The sequence below is a fragment of the Notamacropus eugenii genome, chromosome 5 (assembly GCF_028372415.1).
Source record: "Notamacropus eugenii isolate mMacEug1 chromosome 5, mMacEug1.pri_v2, whole genome shotgun sequence".
NCBI classification, from domain to species: domain Eukaryota; kingdom Metazoa; phylum Chordata; class Mammalia; order Diprotodontia; family Macropodidae; genus Notamacropus; species Notamacropus eugenii.
The window spans coordinates 205,506,204-205,522,440 of record NC_092876.1 but is presented as its reverse complement, the minus strand read 5'-3'; the positions used below and the strand labels follow the sequence as shown (position 1 = coordinate 205,522,440).

General features: G+C 37.6%; 1 protein-coding gene across 3 annotated transcripts in view; it reads left to right on the top strand.

Moving 5' to 3' along the window:
• The window catches only part of DCLK1 (doublecortin like kinase 1), a 405,519-nt gene that overhangs the window by 357,733 nt on the left and 31,549 nt on the right, over positions 1-16,237 (top strand). For all 3 annotated transcript variants that reach the window (XM_072611906.1, XM_072611907.1, XM_072611909.1), the window contains 4 exons: positions 109-242; positions 1,909-1,986; positions 2,360-2,456; positions 8,318-8,398. In XM_072611906.1, the coding sequence (XP_072468007.1) occupies positions 109-242; positions 1,909-1,986; positions 2,360-2,456; positions 8,318-8,398 (390 nt within the window). The remainder of the gene's footprint in view (positions 1-108; positions 243-1,908; positions 1,987-2,359; positions 2,457-8,317; positions 8,399-16,237) is intronic.

Below are 16,237 nucleotides of genomic sequence, written 5' to 3'. Positions count from 1 at the left end.
AACGTAAACCATAACCGATATTTTTAGAGAATTTAAACTCTGTCCCCCCATTTCTTCAACACAAGATGCTTATTTTTCATTGGCTTATAATTTTTACATTTCTTTTAGGTTTACGAACACCAAGATGGCAGCAAATCTCTAAAGCTAGGAGATTTTGGCTTGGCAACTATTGTAGATGGCCCCCTGTACACTGTCTGTGGTACCCCTACTTATGTGGCTCCGGAAATCATTGCAGAAACTGGGTAACTTCTTTACCTTTTTTGTTTTTAATAGTAGTAAGTGATAGAAGTGTAGTGCTGCTGTTTGTAGGGCTGGCCCAGTTATCGGGCCTCTCTCATCTCACTTTTGTGATCTTTGCAGACCAGGTCTTTTCTGTGTGTTGTTCAAATCGAATCACCAATTACTGCCTTCTTGTTTAAGGCTCTCATTTGCCCTCTGTTAAGGGCTAGCACAGCAGTGATTAACCCCAGAGGAGAAAGTCTTCAGACTAACAGTGAAACATACAGTGATAGTAATTAACTCCCTCAAGGAGATAAAAGAAACAAAATCTGCTCTGGATAGCGATTACACTTTCCTGTGGTTATTTTCTCTGTTGCCCTTAATCTCCAATCACCGTCCCATTTTGGCCTTCTTTAGATCTATTGATTTAACGTAGCATGTAAACACTCACCGGTGGCAGTGAAGTAGAGGAAATTGGCAGGTTTCTGTATGCAGAAACTACAGAATGTTTCCAGCCCTAGAAGGCATGCCTTAGCTCACTTCTCTCTTTTCCCCCCACTCCTTCCTCTCTCTCTTCCTTCCTCCTGTCCTTTCTTTCTTCTCCCTCCGCACTCTCCTGTCTCTCTCCCTCTCCCTTATACCTCTCCCTCTCTATCCCTCCCCTCCTCCCTTTCCTCCCTTTCTACCCTTCTCCTTTCTCTTTCCTTCTCCCTTCTTCCCCCCTCCCTATCTACATATACCCTTCTCCCATCCTCACTCTTTCCAAGCATGCCTAACCAGAAAAGCTCTTGATACTGAATATCTGTTACCATAAGCAATAGAAGATTGTTTCTATTTTTTTCTGTGCCTATAGAAAAAAATGTTTTTCTGTCTAATTGACTTTCCTCCTTTTCATCTCTCTCTCTCTCTCTCTCTCTCTCTCTCTCTCTCTCTCGCTTCCTATGCCCCTCCCTCCCCTACCCTATTCTGTCCCCCAACCTAGACAGCCCAGAGGTCAATTTTTCCTCCTGGCCTTTTATAGGGAAACCAGTCACAACATAGGCCAGGGAGGAGAGCAGTGAGAACAGAGAGAAAATATGGATATAAGAGAAAAATGCTAAATGTGTAGTCCTGAGAGACCTTGATTCAAATCTTGCTTTTGTGTGAAATCAGAAGAAAGTAATTTAAATCTTCTTACCCTCTGTAAAGTGGGGATGATACCTATATTACCTGCTTGATATGGTTATTGTGGGAATCAAATTGGGTAATATGTGCCTGCTATTATTATAGCTGGGGGGAAGAGGGGGAGACATACAGGTTGATAGGACAGCAAACAAGGTACTCCCAGAAAATGACGTAGATTTTGTTAAACAAAGAGTACTGTCTCTTTCTCTGATTATAACCATAGTGACCATCTCAGATACCACAATGTTGGAGCAATCACATTTTCTTTTCTGGTTCATTCTGAGTTTTTTCCCCTGCAATCCAATACTTAATGGGTGTCTGCCTGCGAACATGTGTGTACTTCCTCTGATTTTCATTCATGTGCTTTGGAAATATCTTTTTTTCTCCAGTCTCAGTTTATTTAGTGTTAATTATTATCTGATAGGGAAATAGGAAGGAGGGATAGAGATGTTAATGTATTATACTATGTGCTGTAATGTGCCCTGGCCTGATTTCTCTAAATCATAATATCACTTACGTTTTTAGATATGGCCTCAAGGTGGACATCTGGGCAGCTGGTGTGATTACTTATATCCTGCTGTGTGGTTTCCCTCCATTCCGTGGGTATGGACCACAATCTCCTATTCAGTTCCTAACAATGTATTTCTCTATTCTCAAAATGGTCCATATGTCTCTCTTGCACCAAAGACAAAGAAGTCTGCTGCAGGGGAAAAGGGGAGGGGGGATCTTTATTTGTAATGCCTATTATTTTTTCCATATTGTGCATGTTAATTTATATGATGTTCATAAATCTTCTCTGCTATTTTTAAAGTTTGTTCATTCTTAAATTTACCAAAACAATTCCTCTTTGACATTTTGAATTGCTTAAAAAACATACCTTTGACAAAATTTGTTGAAGGAGGGAATGCTCCAGTTCTTGATGTGGAATGGCCAGGCATACTCTAAATTTGCTTTTTTCTTTTCTCCCTTCAAACAGAAGTGGTGATGATCAGGAAGTGCTTTTTGATCAGATCTTGATGGGTCAAGTGGACTTTCCTTCTCCATACTGGGACAATGTTTCTGATTCTGCCAAGGTAGATTTTGGAGGGTATTATATTCCTTGTGTATGTTAGCATTGGGATTAAGTGCTAATTACCATGGGCAAAGAGACTTTTGATATTGTGTAAGTATCATTTTTGCACATTAAACTGGGAGTTATATTGAATAAGTTTTCAAAGATTTAAAGTTAGTAAAAACTTTAGCTTCTAAAGTTCTCTTAAAATCTTGATTCTGTCAATGTAACACTTCTACCGATAAGGAGTATGTAGATCAGGTTCAGACCTTAACTTTCTGTGCAAACTTAGACAAGTCACTTAACCAAACTGGAGGTTAGATGATCTTGAAATTCCTTCCAGTTTTAGACTCTGTGCTTTCTTGCTCAATATGAGACCAATTTACTTCCTTTTCCTGTCATCTATGTCCTTGATGATGTCTTATTGGTCACTTTTGCATGCAAGTCATCATTAGTAATATACTAGAGTGTACTTACACTCACCATATATCCTTCCATTGTACTTTAGGTCACCTGCAATTTGGATTCTTCTTGTCTCATAGTATTCAGTAATCCATATCCATTTAGCATCACTAGGAGAATGCTAGGGCTATAGTGGTGGGTGCTGGCAGCAGCATGCAGACTGGGTTCACCATGATCTTTGTACTGGACCTCAACCATTGTCCAACTTTACAATTCTCTAAGATACGCATGCACTAACTCATATCCATTCAGCTGTTATTATATGTGTAATATGTATTTTTTTATCCACTTCATTTTTTCCCAGTGTGGGTGGGTAAACAAATCACTCTTTTTATGGATTTCTACTACATAAAATTTCTGAGTCTAGAGAAATGTACCTAAATCAGTAGAGGTTGGAAAGAAGTAAAAGACATGATGCCTGTCTTAAAGACCTTTATGGTCTTATTGGGAGAACCAAATATACATATTTAAGAGAATAAAGTAGCATAATACAATATATATAATCAAATGCCAGCATGTGCCAGCCATCACAGATTAGAGGAGGAAGAACTCATCATTTAGGTGGAACTTCATGAGGAAAGGCTTTATGAGAGAGGAAAGAATGGAACTGAGACTTGAAGGACAAATGAGACTTGGGTAGATAAAGAGGAGAAAGGGGCGAGGATGTCATTTCATCCCATAAAACCGGGAGATTTGCTTGAAGAAAAATTTCTTACACTATGCTAAACACTTACAGTAAGAAAATTGGAATGCTTTGGAAAATGGCAGACTTTTGGTTGCGTTATTTCATATTTTTGCAACTGTCACCAGGACTGACTTCTATTCCAAATTTTTTTGGAATCTGTTTGGGCTATTAAGAAAGAATTATTTTGTCTTTATTTTTTTCTTTCTCATGAGATGTCCTTTTTATTTTGAGAAGTTCCAAAATCTGAGTATAATTTATTATTGAATACCCCTGGCTCCATCATTTGGCTCTGTTCTATCGGCTCACATTGAGTTCCAGCTTTCTTAATTTTAAGAACAGCTCCATCCCCCATCAGCCTGTGGACTCAGGGGAATGGAGGAGTATTCAGAAGACAGCAACTAAGATGAAAGGAATGAGTCGTATTCATCCTAGAGAAGAAAAGGTTCATGGATGACTTAAGAACTATCTTCAAGTATATGTAGCATTATTACTCACAGACTGAATGATCAGAAATCTGTTTAATCTGCAGCAAAAGGACTTGAAGTTATGCATAAGAAATTATTTCCTTATAATTAAGTTTGTCAACTTTGGAATGGGCTGCCATATGGAGTTTTAGTACATTTGTCCCCTGGAGGTCTTTTAAAAATGGGATCAATTTTTATCTGTCAAAGATAATTGAGCTGTGTGGGCTTGCCCAGAGATAGGGGATTAGCTGCAATGACCCACACTTGTAACTCTTTGATTCTGTCTCATGACTCAGCAGAGGTGTGACATCTGGTCTCATCCTCAGGAATGAGAAGTTCTGGCTTAGAGTATAGGAGATGCATTGGAGATAAAAGCAAATGGGGTTTGCTTGTTTCCCTTCCCTTATGTTGGGGCAATTGGGGAATCAGAGATATGCACCATAAAGGCATGGTTTAAAAGCCAAATGCCATAGGATGGATGAGTTAAGCATTCAGTGCTATCACGGAAAGTTTGCAGACTTAACTTAGGGAATTGGACTGATAATCCATCTGAAGGAGGGTGAATTTGTTGCATCGCCATCTAAAAAGAAAAGCATCACCTTCAGCCCTTTAGTATGATTAAAGTGACCAATGAATTCTGCTGCCTTGGTGGCATATTGGCAAGTGGGGCCAGCACCATCAAACTATATCAAGAAATCCATTGTGTTGTCTAGTAAATGATGCAACACTTATTCAGTTCATTTTTCAACAATTATTTATTAGGCACCGTGTGCAAGACACTATGCAAGGGGCTGGAGGTACAAAGATCAAAAACCACACTCTTCAAAGAACCTTCCATTCTGATAGGTGGTATAAGACATGTCCAAAAAAGAAAAAAATATGATGCAAGGTAGAATATGACTATACAGGAGAAGTCCAGATGAGCTTTGGCTGAGAAATCTGAGGATCAAGATGAGATGGCTTTCAGCTGGGTTACTCTTTCATGAATGTCAATGAATTTTCTGTTTTCTGTGTGTCTTCATGCTGTGTCTTCTGCTTCTCATATGAGCTCCAGCTCCCACCCAGGGGCCCTGGCTCCTGACTGGTCAGAGTTCTCAATAACCGACCTGACCCAGACCCACTCCGAAGTTACTGTCCAATCATTCTCATGCCATTCCATTACCTATGTATCCTTTCTTCTGCCTGATGCACTCTACTTTCAGTCCTTAGCTCTGAGAACTTTAATGAAATCAACATAAAACGTTCCTGGGAAGGATATGCCTGTCAATTCCATTGTAACTCTGTCCACCAACCCTGTAAATTCTTAGTCCCAAAACACGCCTTACATGTGTTATCTTCCCTAACTAAAATGCATGTTCCTTGAGTCCTAGGACTATCTTTTTATATCTGTGTTCCCAGTACTTCACACAATGCCTGACAAACAGGAGGCAATTAATAAATGCCTTTTCATTCATTCTAGCTTCTGGATAAATTTTAACAGATACAAGATTAAGACACAATAGCTGAGTTCTCAGAGAAGCTGGTCATGGCAGTAGTTGCTGTAGCCTACCTTCACACCACAAGAGAAGGATGAAGAAACCCAAAGAATCAAGTAAATTATTAGTAAAGTGCTTGGTGTTGGGTGAATGGAAGAAATAAACAGTGCTGGGGAGAGTTAGGAAGTGACTATCCAGATAGTCAGGCTGGTACCCAGCCATCATAGATCACATGGCTCAGGGGAACAGAAACACTGCTATTTTTGAGACAGAGCTGCAACCAGGGGACTCAGAGGCCCCCAAAACAGCAACTTTAGTAGCTGAGTAAAAAATGGTCTCTAAGTCTAAGTGGCTTGGAAGGTTCTAAAGGTCTAATGGTCACACCTGTACACTGGAAAGTACACAGTCAGCAGAAGTCCATATTCCACTCCCAGCTAACTGGGCAATACATTAATTGGGCACTGAACACAGAAGTCAACCTATTTCTGACTCTCTGACTATGTAAGTTCAAGATCCCTAATGTGCCCTGGGCCATCTTTCTCCATTGGACACGCACCAAACAGCATTCAAATTTGTGGGTTAAAAAGGAACTTTCAGAATTACAGATGCCTTTTATTTTAACCAGAAATGCCCCAAACAAATGTTTTCTAGTCAGTTACACCCACACTATCACTCTCCAAAATGAGAACTCTTTTAAGCAATTCAGTTCAACAGATTTTTTTTTAAGCATCTGCAAAGTGCAAGACACATAAAGACAAAAATAAAAGCCTCTGTTTCTAGGTCTTTACATTCTTCAAACGTGTACACAAGTAATATAAAGTAATTTCAGGAGTTAGTCAACACTGATGACTTATTAGTATAGTATATTAGCAGAAGAGGCCTTTTGTGAAAAGTGGTACCTGAACTATGTGGTTTGAAGGAAGTTAGAGAGTCCCAGAGGTAAAGGTAAAGAAAGAACACATTCCAGACATTCAAAGAATATGTTATGTGCACAGGAGGAGAATTAGAGAATTGTAAGGAGGCCAGTTTTGACTGGATCAGGGAGTGAGTACATGAAGGGGGAATAATGTGAAATTATGTCTAGAAGAACAAGCGAGAATCATACTGTGAAGGGCTTTAAATGCAACCTGAGAATTCAATGTTTTTTGTTAGAAGTAGTAAAGAGGAACCCAAAATGTTTGAGGCAAGTTTTAAAGGACTAAAAGTTGACTATGGTCTTTCTTCCTAGAATGTCCTTCCCTTACTGCTGCCTGTGAAAGTCTAACCCATCCTTTGAGGGCTAGTTCCCGTGTCCCTTTCCTTAATCTCTCCAGAGATGGATGAAGCAATATTTCATTTTTCTAAACGCCTACAGCACTTCTTGTCCATTCTCTTGCTAATGCCCTTATGGTTTCTTTTCTTGTTTTCCAGTTATTTTCTATGTGTTTTATCTCCCTTAGATTCATCTACCTACTTGAGGGTACTAGTTCTTACATATTTTTGCATTTCTCATAGTTCCCCATAAAGTGCCTCACACTTAGTAAAAGCTTCTTAAATGGTTGCAAAAATGAATGAACAAATCATGAATTTTCTTTACTTGGTTGGGACTGATAACAGTAATATAACTGACATTTATGTGGTTTTTCATAGTATACAGTATACAATATAGAGTTCTCCATGGTAGTCCTGTACATTCCATGGTATTATTCCCATCTTATAAATGAAGAAACTGAGGTTCGAGTAGTTGTCCAGTCAGATGGTGAATGACAGAGCAGGCCTAGAAACCAGATCTGACTCAAAATTGTCTGCTCATTCTGCTAATGCTTCATTGCCTCCTAGGAAAAATCATCTCCAAAGAGTATTCAGCACTTGAGTACTGTGACACTGCTGGGTATTTTCAAAGGGAGTTAAATTTTCTCTGTTATCTTGGCATTCACAAGGGAAAACAAACTGATTGCTGGCACAACAATCCAACCCAAGCTATGATTTCAAGATCTCAGTGCCTTCATTAATCCTTGGATTTGTTATCCTTGCTTCAGAACTATCAAGTCATCCAGAAGACATCACATTAACTACTCCCATTTAAGCTGTTTCTTCATCTTTGTGGAATAGAGATAGACAAATACATGTTATATATCATACATATTACATATATGTGTGTGTATGATATCTATGCACACATAGACATAATAACCCACAAATGTACATAAGTCATTATCATGTTCTTTCTATGTCTTTTTTTAACCTAAACATATTATATGGTTTTGAAGAGAAAACCTAATTTTCCTTCAAGGGCAAAACTAAATAAAAATGCAGGAAATGGAATTTCTGTATTGAGATAATCTATTTAGAATTTAAATTTTTTACCTCTAGTTTAATATTTTAACCTTTGAGAAGATATAAAATCCATTTACAAAAAGTTGATTATATATAAAATGGAATTTTAGAATTTTTGTATCTCACATTTTATTGGATTTTTTTCCTATACCAACCAGCAGTTATTAAACTATAATTTAAAAAACACCTTTTCAGTCTGTTATTCAGGTACCAAAGGATAAAACAATGCATTTAAGAAAAGATAGACCAAAAAAATGACTTCTGAAATAATAAAATCTATCTAGCTGAGAAATTGTTCTCTGTAATTGTAGTGAAATAAAATCATTTTCTGGACATGCAACAGAGAGAGAGAGAGAAAGAGAAGAGAAAGAGAAATAGCATTAGAATACTTTTCCAACTTGGAATAGAAGGTTGCTGCTTAAAAACTTTGGGTTTTGGTTATAAAAGTTATATAAACTGGATCTAATCTTTGCTTTCACAGGAGCTCATTACCATGATGCTCTTGGTGGATGTTGATCAGCGGTTTTCAGCTTTGCAAGTCCTTGAACATCCATGGGTTAATGTAAGTAAATTTTTACCTTTCCTGTTTAATCTTCATCTTTTTTTTTAAATTAACAGATTTCCTAATAATTCTTCCCTCTTTAAGATGAAGGCTTAGGAAAAGAAAAGTAACATATTTCATGTCTCTCACTGAAAAGACTTTTGTGCTGTGTGAGTGAACAGAAAAAAAAACCATTGTCCTTCACATGACTTCATTGCTACAAAATTTCATCTTAAAAGTCATTGTAGCATGTCACTACAGAAATTTAAACGAGAAAATACACTCACAGGAGAATAAGAGAATATATACATATGTATATATATGTATACATATATATACATATGTGTGTATATATAGATATGTAGATATTGCTTTTCCCCTCAGCTAACAACTTTTTACCTAGCAAAACTGTGTTTTACTAGTAAACATAGAACTACCAGGTGATTCCACTTCTGCCACTGTGGCTCTGCTGATTTTTTAGGAGATATACTTGAAAAATCAGCACCAAAAAGTACCTTCAAAAAGAAAGGCTTTTAATATTATCCTTCCACGAAGTCACAATGGGAGGAACTCTTTTTACAGTTGGACAACACCACTGCCACAGAGTATACTCAGGATCCTGTATAATAAATTGTATAATACCATATAACAAATTATATAATCCTGCATAACAAATTATATATCCTGTATAACAAAATAACTCAATTATTAGTGGCAAGAACTCATTGTGGTCTAAACTCCACAGTTGGTAGCAGAGCTGAGATTTTTTTAAAAAAACAATCAGGTGTGCACAGCAGCATCTAGAATATATTCTTGTTTATCATTTTAAGTCCTCAGACAAATCAGGGTGGAGACAGTTGAAACAAATGTTTGGAGATATCAATCCTTCATCAATTCATCAAGACTGGCTTGTGTTGTAGAACAGAGTGACAAAATAAGCCACAGAAAACCTGCAGATCTTGCTGGCCAGTCTTCAGTAGTCTGCTTCCTCAGACTGCTGCCCTCAGTAGTTTGCCCCAATCCCTTCATCCTGACTTTCAGTTTAAGGCTGATAAGTTGCAGTGATATAACTCCCTTCCATATACGCCTATCCTGTTAAGGTATATCAAGTCACGTATCTCTTCCTTATCTCTGCTAAACTTCAAGAAGTAATAACAGCTAACATTTGTGCCAAGGACTGCACAAAGCATTTCTGCAATTATCATCTCATCTGATCCTCACAACAACCCTGGGAGGTAGGTGCTATTATGACTCCCATTTTACAGATGAGGAAACTGAGGCAGAGGCTAAATGACTTGTCCAGTGTCACACAGCTAGTAAGCATCTGAGGTCTGATTTGAATACAGGTCTTCATGACCCCAGCCCATTCTTCTATTCATTGTATCACCTAGACGCTTTGCTATTACTCAAGTGAGTGAACTGTCCACAGCCTTAACTTCCTTACCATGCTTTGACTCCTTAACTTCTTTTGACTTCACCTCCACCAGCATGTCTATTGAAGTACCTTTCTCCAAAGTCTCCACTGACTCCTTAGTTGGCAAATCTGTTGTCCCCTTTCTTCAGTCGTCATCCTTCATTACTTTACTGCATCATTTAACATGGCTGACGACCAGTCTTTCTTTTCCTCCTCACCTCTGCTTCTGAATCCCCTGTCTGCATCATCCTCTCACTTGTCCTGTCTAATTCTGGAAATTTCCCAAGGTTCTATTCTAGACTCTCTTTATGTCTTTAAACTCTTCCATTGGATGATCTGATTTAAGCTCATGATTTCAGTTATTCCCACTATGCAAATGACTTCAGATTCTACATATCAAACCCAAATCTCTCCCTTGACCTGCCGAGTTATGACCTGCTGGACAGTCCTTCCTAGATTTCCTCCTAGGACCTCAAACTCAGTATATCTGTATCTGTTTATAGATATAGATATCTACATACACATACACACACACATATCACCTGGACCCATCCTTCCCTTCTCTCCTACTTCCATTTTTCTTTTAATCTCACCCCTCCTTTCCTAGTTACCCAATTCAAAGCCTGAGTCATCATTGGCTTAGTTTATATCCTAGATCTAATCATTTCCTAAGCCCTGTTGTCTCTGCCTCAGTGATATTTCTCCTATCTGTCTTCACATAACTATATAAACTCACATCAGCCTAGTTCAGGAGTGCATCATCTCTCGCCTCAGCTATTGTAATAACTTCCTTATTGATCCTCCTCACTCTGTTCTCTTCCTTCTGTCACACAACTTTTACATAGCTGCCAAAATATTTTCCTAATTTACAGATCTTAACATATTACTCCCATCCTTAAAAACTTTCAGTCTTCCCTATTGCCTCTAGCAAGAAATATAAACTCCTTAACAATCTGCCTCCAACCTACTTTATTTCATTTTACACCTTTTCCTACTTTCCAATCAAAGTGGCCTATTGACTCCTCCCCAATTATATCCCACCCTTTCCTCATTCCATCCATTAATATGAGCCAAACCTAAAGCCTAGAGAATACTCCCTCCTCCTCATCTTTACTTGTCAAAACACTTTTTTCATTGAAGATCCAGTCTGTTCAATTGCTTACAAAACCTTTCTGATGACAGTGACTTATAAAATTATCTTTGTCCTGTGCCTAACAATGCACACAATAGTTGCTTGTTAGTTTGTGTGCTAATCACAATAGCTGATATGTAGAACTTCATATATAATATAGAACTTTAAGGTTAAAGGCATTACATAGTTTTTCTTATTTGGAGAGCTCAACAACCCAATAAGATATGTCCTATAGGAATTACTATCCCCATTTTACAAATGAAGAAACTGAGGCACCGATAGGTTAGCTTCCTGGTCCATCCCATCCTAGTCATACAGCTAGTGTTATTGACAGGACAATGCTTTTCTAGCTCTGAGTCCACTGCAATTTCAACTCTACTCCACCACGATTTGTTGTATTAAATCTATAGTTTCTGTGAAACGTCTTTACTTATTCTGCTAATTCTGTTGGCAGTTCTTATAGAAAACAGTCATATTTAAAGTTGTTATTTTCATTTCTGTGGCATGGTGATTCAGTCTCACAAAAGGATCCTGTGAAAAAGAAATCTCCAAACTTGAAACACTAAGACAGATAGAACACAGTTCTATGACATGAATCCTAAGACCTTCACATCAATGCTATTGATGAGCAAGTTTTTTAATCAACCAATAAATTCGTCACATGACTTGGTGTTACAGGCAATTAGTGATGGTTTATGTTTTGTATTGTGCACCCAGATTGACAGTAGTACAATATACCTCTGTTCTGGGCCCTTTCTTCTTATCACATCATCATCACAGCTAAAGTGGATAAAGTACAAGTTTATAAGATGGCAGCATGATAAAAGTACTAGATTTGAAGTCAGAAAAATTGAGTTCAAATCCCAATTCTGCTACTTATTAGCAGACAATTCACATTGATGAACCTCAATTTATTATACCTGCATACTAGGGCTAGTATATGGTTCAGATGTAAACCATGAAGTCCTATTGGAATTTAAGCTATTAATTGTACTTAAGACATCATTATTTCCATTTTATAGATGAGTGGAAACTAAGGTTTTGAGAGATTAAATGACTTACCGAACATTACCTAGGTACTAGGTGATAGAGCCAAAATTTGATGTCAGATTTTTTTATTCTAAGTCTAGTGCCTTTTTCATTATATTCCCCACCTCTAAACAACCTAACAACTCTTAAATATGCCTCCCAATGCAGGCCTATTCAGGTTTTGTGGTGGAAGCTGTGTTCAGTTGCATTCTCAATGTATGTAAGAATGGAATTACTCTAATTTTCATCATCCGGCTTTAACAGGATATCTCAGCCTCATCACCAGATAAGATTTTGTGTTTTCTATTAAATAGTCATTCACATGACCATCCTTTGAAATTTCAAAACAAAACTGGATGAAATCCCATCCTAGAAGTTAGGACAACACACACTTTAGCCCTTCAGAAGAAATGAAACGCTGGAAATAGTAAGAGATAGAAATATTACACCAAGACCCTCTTACCCTCCTTCCACATCCACTTCTATGTACATGTGTCATCATCCAGTTCCAGGATTCCCATTTGCTTCAATGAAAGCATCTGACGTGAAATAGCAACCATGTTGATATATTTTTTCTAAATTCCCTTGGGTATTGCTAACCAGGATCTCAGACGAAGAAAAAGTTCCTCAGTAGAGAATATCAGGCATTGGTTTTTCTGTTATCTTTGATCCCAATTAGGGTTGAATTGCCACCAAAACCAATATTTCCATGAGTAGACAGTTTCCAGGTCACTACTACTCCAACTTCCTTCTACCAAAATTATCTATTACATTACTAGGAAAATCTAATTCTGTAGTAGTCCCATCCTGATACCAATTCCTCCCCCCCTCCATCCCTCATACACACATACTTTTTTTTTAAACCCAGAAGAGCATTTCTTAGACTAACCTTGTATTCCTCAGAAATATATTGGTAAGATTTTTACCAATGCTTTATATATTTGTACTAGCTTTAAACAGAACCCAAGGTCATAATGAAAGATAAACAAATTGTGGCTCACAAAATTTATCAGGCTATACTTACACACCCTAGTTGTAAAACGTAGAGAAACATAAAGCTTTCCATTTCCAGTTTTACATTACAGAAAGGAAGAAGTAGGTGGCCATAGGATAAGTCTAGAAACAATGTTTTAGTGCAGGGGTTGGCAACCTTTGGAAAAATAGCATGCCAAGTTTACGTGATGTTTCTTCTTGGGATGCTGGAAATTTGGGGAAAGTGAATTCCAGCTACAGTCCCTTTTGGAGAATGCAATTACACCTTTCATATACTTCTGGAAAGGAATGTTAGCAGCAACTGGCTCCAGTGGCAATTATGAACAGTTGTCATACCAAAAGTAATAAGCACCTCCAGGAAAACCCGTGATAATAGTACAGCCCCCATAGAACAGGTCAGAGAGATTTAAGTTATAATAGTGGCTTTTTTCAGAACCATAACAGAGAACAAATAGCCACTTTATAGCTCTAAGTAAAAACTTTCATGCTGGTTATTTACCAACAGATTATTTGGTGAATAACTGATGTCTTTGGAATTTTTCAGGAGTCTCAATAGGCCCTACCCTATTTTTCAGGGATACATTTTCAGTTTCAGTATTTATGATAAATATAGTTGGAATGTTGCTGGAAACAGCATAACCTGTTAAGTCCATTCCCAAGCCACTAAAATGACCTCATGTCAACCATTTCCCAGATGTTTTTAATTTAAGAAACAAAATTATGCAGACTTACAACTGTTAGCATTGACGTGAATGGACAGCCAGCTCTTTCAAAACTGGAGTTTCTAGCTTCTTGGTACTGCCCCAGTTTAGCCTATTTCAATTTCTCTCCTACACAGAATCTCTTGACCCAGTAAGGAAGCTGTGTCATATCTTCTAGAACTTCTAATCTTGCTTTTTATTTTGATACTCCACGCATTTGAATTTCAAACTTTTAGACTCCCCAAAAATGAGTCCTAGAATCCAGGACAAGGTGTGGATAATTTTCTAGTCCAGATTTAACGAATAAAAATTTCCTGCCTATAATCTGAACTTCAAGACAAACTTTTCCTTAAACTCTGAGAACAGATCATTTGTGCGTCTTTCAGCAAATTTCAAGAAATTCTGATTTGCAGAGATACTTATAATAGTAATTATATTTCTGTATTCCTCAAATTGGCATATTCTCCTCACAAGAAAATAAAGCAAGCTCTAATTTAGACTTTCATATCCATAATTCTGTATTTACTGAGGTCTCTGAGAGAAAAAAATGAGCATCCAATCAATTAGGAATAACAAATTAGAAACCAAAAGAGAAGCTCATTGCAACATTCAATTTGTTGTGCAAGGAAGTTGTGCAAGGAAAGAATCAGAATGATTGTTTGAACCCCAAGGAGAACAGTCAGAACACTTTTCAGGGGCCAGCTCATTCATTCTCATTTTCTCCCATTATTTTTGCAATGACTTGTTCACCTGGAACATTTGGAATTGAAGAGAAAATCTCCTGTAAAAAGTGGAGAGCTGAAGAGCAACCATAGCTTAGTCACCTGAAACTTAACTCTATTTAACACTGTTTCTGCAGGCTTACCATTTTTGTGCACTCTACCTTATTTGGACCCATACCCTATTATCCACTCTCTACATACATGCTCTTTCTTAGAAGGGATTCATCGATTAGATTTGTTAGTCAACAGCTCAGTCAATGTGTAGAGATGTATGAGTGTGATATTGACCTACTGTAAACTTCTCATTAAATTGGTATGGATTGTTCTCCTACCACATCGCACCCTCTCAGAACATTAGCCTTCAGTATCAGTTACTATTAATTAGTGGAATACAAAACAATTTTAGAGACAGCTTAAGCAAACCATAATTAAGGAGGTAAGATTTTCTCTGACACCGAGCATGTATACATGTGCCCACAAACACACACATGCACAGTTCCTGAGATCCAATGCAGCATTCTACCCATTATACCACACTGTCTCTGCAGTAACCTAATACCTGGCCAAAGAGACTTTGACAAGCTTTTCCAGACTCAGAAATGGGGGTGACTGCCTTCTCTGGTCCCTGCCTCTTCTCAATTCCATAATTCGCTATTATTAAGCATCTCTTATATACACTACTCTAAATTTCTGTTTAGGTCATCTTGAACAATGACAGTAAACAGATAAGGGAAAAGGACAAGAAAAGTTCAATATCAGGCCCATGTAAAGAGTACAGTGTAACCATGTGAATTTTTAAGTTAACCAAGAAAAAATTTCACTGTCCATGACCTATGTGAATTTTATTCAAACTCTCTGTAAGGAATATAATACTCTGGAACTAGGAAACCAGTCAAAAACTAAAATAATTGGTCAATGGTGAAACAAAATGAAGGCCAGTGGTGGTCTAAAAGAGTGACCTCCTTTGTCTGTATTCACAAAGACACGCTGGACTTCATTGAGCTAACATTTTGATGAGAGATGTTCATCTTCCCCAGATTCTAAGACAAATCTTGGTTTACTTAAAAAATTTTTCTCTTCAAGTACAATCTGAATTTGACATTGAGTTTTCCCTACGAGAAATGAGGGTCTAGGCTGGGAAGAGGTAATAGGCATGGGGAGAATGTATAACTAGGGATCGTTAAGAGAAGTCATAGAGCAGCAGAACAAGCAATTGGAAAACCAATCCTCCTGTTTTATGTCACTTTTTTTTTAACATGGGATTCATTTAAACCTGGGACACTCCCCTGGTAAATAGTTCAGATTTACAGATACTATTAATCCTATAGTACTGGCAATAAATAAATAGATTGAAAATGACATCCATGGGAAGAAGGTAAAAATGGACTTTGGGGACAGTTCAGTAAGACACTGTCCTCAAAATGTTTTTTCACGAGGGAAGAAATGCTTACCAGAGAGTAATTCTCTCACCCCACTCCACTTCATTTGAAAATGGGGAGACAACGGAATGTTGGCTATCCAGGAAGCAGCTGCTGTGGTTCATTTTCTGTTTTACACCCTGATTTTTTTTCCTTGTCAGTTGCAATATTCTGCCAAATCAGAGATGGGAATTTTTTAATCACAAACCACTAACCTCAAACCACAACCAACCTATGTCAGATTTCAGGAGGTGCTCAAAGCCCAGAATGTGTTAGTAATACTGAAACTATTTGTAAAATGCTGCCAGCTTTGTCATATCCATCCTGAAAATACAGAGCACATTTTTGGCACATCAGACACACTGTGACGATAATAATGCTAAAAATAAGTACTAATGGTCCCCATTTATTTAATAAGGTATGATTTAAGCTGTTTATTTGATTTATACCA